Source organism: Nicotiana tabacum, chromosome 8 (assembly GCF_000715075.1).
Source record: "Nicotiana tabacum cultivar K326 chromosome 8, ASM71507v2, whole genome shotgun sequence".
Taxonomy (NCBI): Eukaryota; Viridiplantae; Streptophyta; class Magnoliopsida; order Solanales; family Solanaceae; genus Nicotiana; species Nicotiana tabacum.
In genome coordinates this window covers 209938026-209950880 of record NC_134087.1, presented here as the reverse complement: position 1 = coordinate 209950880, position 12855 = coordinate 209938026, and the positions used below count along the sequence as shown (strand labels likewise).

The 12855-nt window shown below is 35.8% G+C and overlaps 1 protein-coding gene and 1 pseudogene across 1 annotated transcript; one reads left to right on the top strand and one right to left on the bottom strand.

The window, feature by feature from the left end:
* Positions 1 to 1432: 1432 nt before the first annotated feature.
* LOC107771327 (receptor-like protein 7) lies at positions 1433 to 4699 on the bottom strand. The gene has a single exon (XM_016590678.2). It carries the CDS (start codon positions 4640 to 4642, stop codon positions 1601 to 1603), a length of 3042 nt encoding a protein of 1013 aa, XP_016446164.2. The 5' UTR covers positions 4643 to 4699; the 3' UTR covers positions 1433 to 1600.
* A 3111-nt stretch (positions 4700 to 7810) lies between these two features.
* On the top strand, positions 7811 to 10775 carry LOC107831934 (receptor-like protein 9DC3; annotated as a pseudogene).
* Positions 10776 to 12855: the final 2080 nt, after the last annotated feature.

Below are 12855 nucleotides of genomic sequence, written 5' to 3'. Positions count from 1 at the left end.
TTTCTCTCAAATCACAACAAGATTTTTCTTCTCTCTCTCTCTCTTATAGGAACAAATTTCTCAGAATTGATCCTCAACATTTTTGTTCTAAAAGTTCGTGGTAATTGGTAAAGCTTTAGGCCGGTTCACGCCAAATTACTCTGCCATTCTTCTTTTTCTCTTCACTCTTTTTTTTAATTTTTATGTTTTGAGAAAGAAACTTCAAATTTCGTTTTCAATAGCTAATTCAACAACTCCGAAGAGATTATATGAGGTATACCCACTAAAGCACTCAATTTTGATCATCGGCATCATCATCCACTATTGACTCATCCTCTTAGATGAACAGACCTGGCGATGGCTATGCCGAAGATGATTTGAGGGTCGGGGGACCTGGCGATGGCTATATCGGAGATGACTTGAGGATCGGATTTTTGTTCGTCTCCATTTTTAGTTTTAATACAATATATACAGTATTTTGCTTGGCCGAGAAAAGCCATCTCCGGCAAACTTTCTTCTCTTCTTTGCTTTTTTAGTCATATACAATGATACAAATATGTTGTATTCTGTATAAATACACTCAAATAACTTGTATCTTGTATAAATATATTATTTTTTCCGCATGTATTTATGTATTCCGAAGGTATGTATTTTTTTAATACAACCGAATATCACTTCTTTTGTGATTTTTTATTGTTTGAATACAGTCAAATTGAATACGGTGAACTGAATAATAAATATATGTGAATTGAATACAATGTATACAATCGAATTGAATAGAATGGTGTACATCCTATTTCTTGATTACCTCACTGTATTTATGAATACAGTCGCGCGAATACAACGACGAAATTTATATAGAATTGATTTTACTGAGTTAAATTAGGAGTGATACACACTAATTAATTCTCTTCAGTTACATCTGGATTTCCCTATTTTTAGGCGAATTTCGCTACTGTATTCATGAATACAGTAGCGCGAATACAATCGTACAACTGGATTCCCCTATTTTTTTTAGGCGAATTCTGCTATTGTATTCATGAATAATACAGCAGCGCGAATACAATTGTGTAACAACTAAATAATAGCTATAAGAAGTAATACGTATATGATAGCTATAGGAAGTTAATATCCACTAAACAATAGCGGTTTCTGAAAATTTCTCATAATTCAAATAGGCAATTTATATATCCAAATTCATTAATATTGGCAAAAACAATGGAACTAACATGATAATTTCTGATGTGTTATTGACTATAAATTAGTCCTTTTCCTCTAAGTCTATTCTTCAGTTTTACCTTTAACGCTGTTTTGCCACTATAATCAATTGCAGTTATTACTGAGGTATGCATTTAAACATTTGTTGTAATTGTTTTGTATATGTTGTTCGAACTCTTCAAAAATTAGTTGGAAAGAAACATAATCAAAGCAACTTGAGTTGAACAATCGTTAATGCTAAATTAACACATACAAGTAAATTGCTAGCAAACATATACAATACAAACAACAAACAGAAAACTAAAAAGAGAAAAACAGAAACAGAAAATTTCACTTACACAACAAACTAAAACACAGACCAACATTAGTTACTATACAACAAGTTGGCTCTCTCAATTTCCCATTAAGGCCTTCTTCTCTGAGCTCTCTTCTTTGGCCTTCTTTTCTTGTTGGGAATAATGCCTTCAAAAAATTCCACAAACCATTTAGGCTTACCAGCTTTAAACATGAAGCTCCACACGACAGTTCCAACAACAAGTCCACAACTGTAGCCTATGACTACTGATTCCCACGTAAATCCACTTGCAAAATATGACTCGTCCTCTTCTTCTTCTTCGGACTCAAATGGTTGAGGAACACGCGATGGATCACTCGTTCCACATTGCTTTGATAAAGGAGGACCGCATAAATCTAGGTTGCCAATGTACGAGTCATTTGAAAATGTGTTGAATTGTAGACCTTGAGGAATCGGTCCAACAAGACGATTCTGAGAGAGGTTTAAGACTGCCAGAAAGTTTAGTCTTGTCAATTCCCTTGGGATAGTTCCTGTGAGTCGATTCCAAGAGAGATCTAACGCTTCAAGCATATTCAATTGCACAAGTTCCTTTGGAATATCACCTCTGAGATTGTTATGGGATAAATTGAGTAGCCAAAGTGAGCCAAGATCCTTTAGTGTTTTCGGAATTAGACCTTCAAAATGGTTGCTTGATAGATCAATGACCGTCATAATTGTAGTGATTCTTTCTAGCTCAATATCCTGGCCTTTTATCACCAACCTCACTGAATCCCTATACATTATGTCATATATGCCAACATTATGTAGTTCCATATAGTTGATCTCGCCTTTGTCTGATCCATCTAATTTGGTCATTGATATGAAGTTGTCAAATAGTTTTGCATGCAGTGAGCCACTGAATTCGTTTAGAGAAAGATCGAAAATCCTCAACATGGGAAAGCAAAACTTAGTTTGGCAAGGACTTAAAGATCCATGGAACCTGTTCGACTTAAATATAAGGACTTGCAACATTTGAAGAGTTCCTAACCAAGCTGGAAATGTGTCATTTATAGCGTTATTCCCCACATCAAGGACCTCTAAACGATGACAATTGAGCAACGACATAGGGACATGTCCTTCAAATTGATTACTGTTCAAGATAATGGTCGTCAATGAAGTGCTCTGAGTACACAATGGTGGAAGACTCCCACTGAAATTATTCTTTCGCAAATCCAACACCAATAGCTCAGCCATGCTGCCAAAGCAATTTGGAATTGATTCGCTGAAGTTGTTGCGTGATAAATCCAAAAATTCAAGGCTACTAAGGTTACAAATGGATGAAGGTATCGGACCCTGCAGGAAGTTGAACTTAAAATCAAGAATCCTTAGATCATATTGATGAAGTTGTTCTAGGTGGCCTGTAAGTGAATTAAGTGAAACGTTGAGGTATTGCAACGAGTCCCATCTCATGCGGCTAAACCAGTTAGGGATTGGGCCATGAATCTTATTGTTAGAAAGATCCAAGATCTGAAGTTTCTTTAAATTTCTCAACAAGTATGGGAAATCCTTCAGTTCACAAGATGATAAGAGCAAAACTCTTAGACTTGGGAAAGCGATTTTGCTACTCTTCCATGATAGCGGATTATTGGAAAGATCTAAATAATCAAGTCTTTGCATGGTCATAAAGATTTCTATTCCTACATTGTCATTGATGTTATTTGATGAGAGGTCAAGATTGAATAGGTTTACGAGATTTTCAAGTGATGGAAGAACAGGACCGCTGAGTTGATTATGACTTAAATCCAATAACTTTACTGCTGGGTTCGTCTTCAGCTTATCAGCAACATCTAGTCCACTGAATCGATTATGATCGAGCTTCAAATATTCACAGGACGGGATGTTAAAAACCCAAGATGGTATTTTGCCATTCAGTGAGTTGTGAGACAAATCCATATAAGCTAGCTTTTGAAGCATGCTTGCATTGCTAGGCAATGGACCGGATAGGGAATTACTCGACAAGACTAAGCTTTGAAGACTCCCCAAGCTTAAAATAGAAGAGGGAAATGGACCGGTGAAGATGTTTTTAGAAAGATCCAATTTAACAAGCTTTTGAAAGTTAGAGAAAGCATTGGGAATGTCACCACTAAGGGAGTTAGATGAAAGATCTAAACTTGTGAGCTGTATCAATTTAGAGATAGTTGAAGGAATATGGCCTGTGAAATGATTTCCACCAAAATTCAACTCCCTAATTTTGGTTAGGTTGCCAAGGGAATCGGGAATGGAACCAGAGAAGTTACATCGTTGGAGGTTTAAATAATTCAAGGAATTGAAGGTGCCAATTGATTCAGGCAGCTTACCGTAGACGCCTGTGTTTGCAATATCCAATTCTAACAGAGTGTTGCTCGGCTGGATCTTTGGTAAAACTCCTCTAAGATGATTGTTACCTAATTTGAGGTTTTCCAAATTTGGTAGAAGAAAAAAACTTTCTGTAAAAACACCTAGCAAATTGGTTGCTTCAAGATCCACGTACCTTAAGGAGGACGACATGTTCCTAGGTATCGGAGATGAGATGTTGACAGTAGAGAGAGAAACTACCTCCAGATTTGTCAAGTTCTGAAGCAGTGTTTCAAATGTTGTCTGATCAATTTCACACCAAGAAAAAGAAAGATCAAGTGAAACCAAATTCGATAGGTATGAGATTTCTGCTGGGATTTTACTATTAAACGAAGAGCCAGAAAGGTTGAGCTGCCTCAAATCTGTCAAACGGCCAATGTCACTTGGAATTACAGACCAATTGAAGAAATTGAAAGCAAGGTTTAGTGTCTGAAGATGATGAAGTTGAAAAAGGCTGCTGTTCTGATGTATAGTTCCATTTAGCTTACTACAGCTAAGATCCAGGCCGATAACGTGCCCCGTTAACATGTCACAAGTAACTCCATCCCAATTGCAGCAATCTGTACTCTCATTCCAGGACATTGTTTTCGGGAAAGAAGTTTGGACTCCATCACATAACCAACTAGACTCGTTGTATATTTCAAAGGGTTGCTTGAACTGGAGCAAAGCAAAAGCTTCACTAGGAGAGCAAAGATGATGCACAAGGGAAGAAGAAGAACAACTTTTACTTAGCAACACAAAACAGACAAGTGAATAAAAGAAAAAGATACGTCCCATTTTTTTTCTTGTTTATTTTCAGCAAATAACAGAATGTTCTTGCAAATTCAATTATCATTATCCCTCTATATATATAGTTAGTTAGTTGCACTCATGAGTTATATGACTAACAAAAAAAGTAGTCCATTGTACTAAGTTCTCGTTATGCGCGGGCATTTCGGCAAGTGGTCACGTGATAGTAACTTTACTAGTTACGCCAAGACTCCCCTTTATCAGTTATATCACTAACAGTCTAATAGAATCTTTTTTGCAAACAAGTGGGTCCATGTAGAAGCGGATTTGTGTATTACATTGTGTATCATTTGTGTATTACACTAAAAAATTTAGTCCAATTTTACATCTAATATCTATACAGTTATAAAACGTCAAGATGTGTGGAGCTGCTTTAATTAGTTAATAATACCGTGTGGAATTTTGAAGTCGTTGGACACAGTTAGTCAAAAAAAATCCCATTTCATCGCAAAGACTTGACTTCAGATTTTTCCCACTGATGCTTCTACCAATTTTCCAAGATAGTGATGGTCTTTGTCTCTTCTGTTGTCATCCAACTTGTTAGCCACATTTTCGGGAGAAATTCAAAAATAGCTAGATAATTGTCCAGTATAATATATTGGAGTTTGGAGCACCGGTACTTCAATCTCCAGTATATTATACTGGAGTCAGCAAAGTATATCGGTCCAGCATAATATGCTGGAGTTCATATACATGTGCACCGAACTCCAGTATATTATGCTAGACCGGTCTCTGTTGCAGCAAAATAATGACTATTTTTCATTGACTTCGTAAACGCTGGCTATTTTTGAATGACCAATCCGAAAACTGACTATACCGTGCTATTTTTACCACATTTTCTAGTCTGTCTATGTAACAAACCACTTATTCAGCACTTCTATTACTTCAACAATTACAACTCAACTCAAAACGATTATTAACTTCAAGATACACATATTATTATTTTTCCATGTTAATCTTCAACGTCAAATTTTCAATTCAAACGGCCATCTCAAAACTCTACCAAATCATCCCAAAACTAAGAGCCAAGCTCTTTAAGATGTACTCAATCTATTCTAATAACACCCACTCAAAAAAAAAAGCAAAAATTTGACCTTTTTAGCTAAGAATAGCTAATTGGTTAATATTGATAATATTTGACTAATATTTAGTAATATTTTATAAATTGACCAATTTCTGTAATAAGGTAATGATTAATAGACATAACTGGTAGTTCCCCTTTAGTAGTAGTACTTGTATGTTGCAGTTCTGAAATGGCAAAATACATTTAAATCCCCTCCCCCTAAACTTGACACGGATTATTAGTTATAACCTTAAACTATTCATGATCTTAATTAACCCCCTCAGTTTGGCTTATTGAGAGCCATTACCCCCTGGTCGCTGATGTGGCAAAATTTTATTTTTTATTTTGATGCACTGACTATTTATTTCAACTGTGTATTTTTACTTTTTCAAGTAAAATCTGTAAAAAAAAATATTTTAGCGCCATAATTTAAAGTTGTATAAAAAATTATAGCCAAAATAATTTATTTCATACTATGTATTCTTTATAACTTTTTAGATGTCTTGACTATTTATTTCAATTGTATAAATCTTTATTTTCAGGTCAAATTCAAAAAACGATTAACTAAAACTTTATTATTTTTAGCCAAATAAAAAATTTAGCCTAAATAATGTAGTTCTATCCAAGTTTTATCAATAAATTGTATTCGAAAAATATTATCTAAAGAAGTAACATATTTAAAAAGGTAAAAATATATTTTATTTTTCAAAAAAAAATGTCACATTAACAGGAAAAATCCATGTGGCAGGTGAGTGCACCCACACTCTTTGCCACATCAACATCCAGGGGGTAATGACTCTCAAAAGGCCAAGTTGACGGGGGTAATTAAGACCACAAATAGTTTAAGGCTGTAACTAATAATCCGTGTCAAGTTTAGGAGGGGTTTTAGAGTATTTTGCCTTCTGAAATCCATTGTACATGAAGTAGAAATTTTTCTCAAAAATCACATTTCTACACTCTCACTGGATCATTGAAAAGTCTTGTGGAAATTTGATAGGATCTCCCTAGTTTAATTTCATCTACTCTATCCATTGAAAAGTCTTTTGGAAAACTACAAAATATGACTAACAAGTTGGAAAACATCATAATATACGAGTAAATCCATCACTATCTCGGAAATTTGTTAGAAGTTCCTGCTTGTCCACGGACCCAGTGACGGAGTTAGAAGTCTAAGTACGGGTTCGGCCACGAATGATAGTTTGTTATTGAAGTTGGAAAGTGGGACTTGTCCCACACCATCCCACACCGGTGGTGAAAGGGCACCTTTGTTGCCTTTTAATTCCTTGTCCTTTTATGTGTTTAATTTAGAACACATACTCTTATATGTGTGCAAATACATATATAATATATTAGTCTTTAGGTACGCGCGTTGCGCTTGTCTTCCGTCTAAATGAGCATAACGTTTTTTCTAATTAAATCTGTTTTATTTGAAATTTAAATTTAAATTTTATTTGAATGAACAGATGCGTCTGTTTGTGAAAGAACGCATCCTTTTTTGATCCGATGATTGCTCTATAAATAGAAGTTCTTCCAACAAAGTGGATATAGGAAAAATCGGTAAGTATATTCTTGGCTTGTTTTATCGTGAAGAAGATTGTTTGTATTTTCCCAATTTGTATACGGGCAATATTTTCTTTAAGGAAAGTCGTTCTCACGCCTCAAGCCTTCTTCAATTTCGTTTTCAATTATTATTTTTCTAACAGGCCAAACCCAATATATTTTATTCAAACAGTATATTTATGTTTAAAAAATTCATTAAATACATAAATATTAAATTTAGAACTCAGTTAGTAGATCTTAAAATTGTTATTCTAAAATTTAGAACTCATAAAATTGAAACCATGGCTCCACTTCTACATGGACCCACTTATTTGCAAAAAAGATTCTATTAGAGTGTTAGTGATATAACTCATAAAGGGGAGCCCTGGCGTAACGGGTAAAGTTACTATCATGTGACTAGGAGGTCACGGGTTCGAGCCGCGGAAATAGACACTTTAACTCATGAGTGCAACTAACTAACTAACTAACTAACTATATATATATATAGAGGGATAATGATAATTGAATTTGCAAGAACATTCTGTTATTAGCTGAAAATAAACAAGAAAAAAAATGGGACGTATCTTTTTCTTTTATTCACTTGTCTGTTTTGTGTTGCTAAGTAAAAGTTGTTCTTCTTCTTCCCTTGTGCATCATCTTTGCTCTCCTAGTGAAGCTTTTGCTTTGCTCCAGTTCAAGCAACCCTTTGAAATATACAACGAGTCTAGTTGGTTATGTGATGGAGTCCAAACTTCTTTCCACAGATTGCTGTACTCAGTGGCGAAGCCACATAGTCATAAGGGTGGTCAGTTGACCGTCGAAAAATTATATTGTATATACAGGTAAAATATTACGTTTTCAAGGTATATAACATATACTCAACACCCTATATCATAAATAAGTTACTTGTGACATGTTAACAGGGCACGTTATCGGCCTGGATCTTAGCTGTAGTAAGCTAAATGGAACTATACATCAGAACAGCAGCCTTTTTCAACTTCATCATCTTCAGACACTAAACCTTGCTTTCAATTTCTTCAATTGGTCTGTAATTCCAAGTGACATTGGCCGCTTGACAGATTTGAGGCAGCTCAACCTTTCTGACTCTTCGTTTACTAGTAAAATCCCAGCAGAAATCTCATACCTATCGAATTTGGTTTCACTTGATCTTTCTTTTTCTTGGTGTGAAATTGATCAGAAAACATTTGAAACACTGCTTAAGAACTTGACAAATCTGGAGGTAGTTTCTCTCTCTGGTGTCAACATCTCATCTCCGATACCTATGAACATGTCGTCCTCCTTAAGGTTCGTGAGGTTAGATGTTTCGGAGCCCAGTTGTGTTCTAGCTTGCACAGTCTCTCGGTCTTCCTTGTATCAGCGCATCAGAGAGCGTCGGTATGATGACCCCATCTGCTTGTCCTTAAGGAATATGTCGTCCTCCTTAAGGTACGTGGATCATGAAGCAACCAATTTACTAGGTGTTTTTACCGAAAGCTTTTTTCTTCTACCAAAAGCTAGCTTATATGGATTTGTCTCACAACTCACTGAATGGCAAAATACCATCTTGGGTTTTTAACATCCCGTCCTATGAACATTTGAAGCTCGATCATAATCGATTCAGTGGACTAGATGTTGCTGATAAGCTGAAGACGAACCCAGCAGTAAAGGTATTGGATTTAAGTCATAATCAACTCAGCGGTCCTGTTCTTCCATCACTTGAAAATCTCGTAAACCTATTCAATCTTGACCTCTCATCAAATAACATCAATGACAATGTAGGAATAGAAATCTTTATGACCATGCAAAGACTTGATTATTTAGATCTTTCCAATAATCCGCTATCATGGAAGAGTAGCAAAATCGCTTTCCCAAGTCTAAGAGTTTTGCTCTTATCATCTTGTGAACTGAAGGATTTCCCATACTTGTTGAGAAATTTAAAGAAACTTCAGATCTTGGATCTTTCTAACAATAAGATTCATGGCCCAATCCCTAACTGGTTTAGCCGCATGAGATGGGACTCGTTGCAATACCTCAACGTTTCACTTAATTCACTTACAGGCCACCTAGAACAACTTCATCAATATGATCTAAGGATTCTTGATTTTAAGTTCAACTTCCTGCAGGGTCCAATACCTTCATCCATTTGTAACCTTAGTATCCTTGAATTTTTGGATTTATCACGCAACAACTTCAGCGAATCAATTCCAAATTGCTTTGGCAGCATGGCTGAGCTATTGGTGTTGGATTTGCGAAAGAATAATTTCAGTGGGAGTCTTCCACCATTGTGTACTCAGAGCACTTCATTGACGACCATTATCTTGAACAGTAATCAATTTGAAGGACATGTCCCTATGTCGTTGCTCAATTGTCATCGTTTAGAGGTCCTTGATGTGGGGAATAACGCTATAAATGACACATTTCCAGCTTGGTTAGGAACTCTTCAAATGTTGCAAGTCCTTATATTTAAGTCGAACAGGTTCCATGGATCTTTAAGTCCTTGCCAAACTAAGTTTTGCTTTCCCATGTTGAGGATTTTCGATCTTTCTCTAAACGAATTCAGTGGCTCACTGCATGCAAAACTATTTGACAACTTCATATCAATGACCAAATTAGATGGATCAGACAAAGGCGAGATCAACTATATGGAACTACATAATGTTGGCATATATGACATAATGTATAGGGATTCAGTGAGGTTGGTGATAAAAGGCCAGGATATTGAGCTAGAAAGAATCACTACAATTATGACGGTCATTGATCTATCAAGCAACCATTTTGAAGGTCTAATTCCGAAAACACTAAAGGATCTTGGCTCACTTTGGCTACTCAATTTATCCCATAACAATCTCAGAGGTGATATTCCAAAGGAACTGGTGCAATTGAATATGCTTGAAGCGTTAGATCTCTCTTGGAATCGACTCACAGGAACTATCCCAAGGGAATTGACAAGACTAAACTTTCTGGCAGTCTTAAACCTCTCTCAGAATCGTCTTGTTGGACCGATTCCTCAAGGTCTACAATTCAACACATTTTCAAATGACTCGTACGTTGGCAACCTAGATTTATGCGGTCCTCCTTTATCAAAGCAATGTGGAACGAGTGATCCATCGCGTGTTCCTCAACCATTTGAGTCCGAAGAAGAAGAAGAGGACGAGTCATATTTTGCAAGTGGATTTACGTGGGAATCAGTAGTCATAGGCTACAGTTGTGGACTTGTTGTTGGAACTATTGTGTGGAGCTTCATGTTTAAAGCTGGTAAGCCTAAATGGTTTGTGGAATTTTTTGAAGGCATTATTCCCAACAAGAAGAGAAGACCAAAGAAGAGAGCTCAGAGAAGAAGGCCTTAATGGGAAATTGAGAGAGCCAACTTGTTCTTGTATAATAACTAATGTTGGTCTGTGTTTTAGTTTGCTGTGTAAGTGAAATTTTCTGTTTCTGTTTTTCTCTTTTAAGTTTTCTTTTTGTTGTTTGTATTGTATATGTTTGCTAGCAACTTACTTGTATGTTTTGATTTAGAATTAACGGTTGTTCAACTCAGGTTGCTTTGTTTCTGTTTCTTTCCAACTGATCCTGAGTAACTAGCTTCTTGTTTGATGAAAACCTATGTTACTCGGAAGATCTAAAAATGCTGTCGCACCGCATCTATTTCCAAGAATGCTCTCCTTTTAGATGAAATTTTTGGAGAGTCCGAACAACATATATGAAATAATTACAACAAATATTTAGATGCATACCTCAGTAATAACTGCAATTGATTATAGTGGAATGTCACGACCCGAAAAACACTGATCGTGATGGCACCTAACTCAACCCACTAGGTAAGCCAACTAACAGACAATACAATTAAACTAAGATTATAAGAAAAATAGAGAATAGATAACTGATCATTTACAATTTACCAAAGACTTGGTAGTACGACTCATGAGCTTCTAAGACTTGAAATTTACAAAGCTGGTACGAATAAATATACGTTCTGTTTGAAAGATACATAAACAGAATAGTAAAACCTGAGCTACCAAGGACAAGAGGAAGCTATATCCGGAATGCGCGAACATCTTCAGAATCAGCACCCGACATCACTAGCAACTTAACTCCAGAAAGTTGTTCACATTGTACAGAAGTGTAGTATCAGTACAACCGACCCCATCTATTGGTAAGTATTTTATCTAACCTCGTCGAAGTAGTGACGAGGATTTTAGTTAAAATATACTTATTGTTATAACATGTACATTAGATTAACAGTAAAAGTAGTTCAAAGCATAACGGATAAAAGTACCGTATACAACTCGGCGAGATAGTCAACAATTACTAAAAGGAATCACGGTAGAAGATTTACAATCTTTCCTGGTATGAGAAGTATATCCAAAATATCAAGTCAAATGGCACGGTAACACCCTTCCTGCTTCTATCTCTTCCTCATCATATATAGATAATTTATGTGTCAAATATATATATAATTGTGTATAAATCAATTAGCACGACAACACCCTTCGTGTGTTCAACTCATCCTCCCAAATGTACGAGTAATAGAACCAACCAGATGACAGAAATATCGATAATAAGAATTACAAAGTAGGAAATACGCAAGTATCAACAATGGACAAAGATACACATGTGGGCAACAGTAAAAGACTAAGCGTAAAGCACATGAGTAATAACAACAATTGAAAAATAAGGAATATCAACTTCAATTAACTAGCACATTGGAGGCCTAAGTAAAAGTATAACTAATAGGATGGAAATACATGATCTTTACAAGTTGACAAGTAAGGGCATGAATGGCTAACATAGTGGAAAGCTTATACTAAGTACAACAGAATAGATACAACATGAGTATAATTATAAAAGTAGGAAATAGGCATGGTATTTGCAAGTTAAGCAAGTAGAAGGTATGGGCCACACGACAACAATGGAAATAGAGATCAATGACAGAACAATAGCAACAAGTCACATCAGATCGATAATTATGACAATAACAGTTGCATGTCCCCCATGCTTGCCTACACGGAAACACCCATCGTGCCATGACCTCACGATAACACACAATCATAACAATATAAATAAAATGACACGGCATCACCCTTCGTGCTTTTACTCTCAATAACATGGCACGACATCACCCTTCGTGCTTTACACTCTTCCTCACATGATAATGAATACAAAATGACACGACATCACTCTTCGTGTTTTACACTCTTCCTCACTTGATAATGAATATAAAATGGCACGGCATCACCCTTTGTGCTTTACACTCTTCCTTACCAAGCATATGAATATCAATAAAATGACAAGGCAGGAAGTATAAATAACATCGAGGAGAATGTTTTAACGGATATTCCAAATAAATTCCAAATCACAACTTTTCAAGTCAACAATGGTTCAACAAACTTCAAGAACCGTATTATTCAAATACTTCCACAAATCTCACAAATGATCCACAATACAAGTATAGAGTCTAGTATCTCAAGGATATCGGTCGTAGTAATGTAGTAATAATTTCGCATAGAGATGACCAAATCAGACACATCAATGTATCCTCAAAATTTCCGTCAAGTTTGATCAAGTTATAATAAGCTAATTAGTCTTGATTGCTATCATT

Coding starts and splice junctions, on each gene's coding strand:
- LOC107771327 (XM_016590678.2), bottom strand. CDS start 4,642: ATGGGACGTATCTTTTTCTTTTATTCACTTGTCTGTTTTGTGTTGCTA.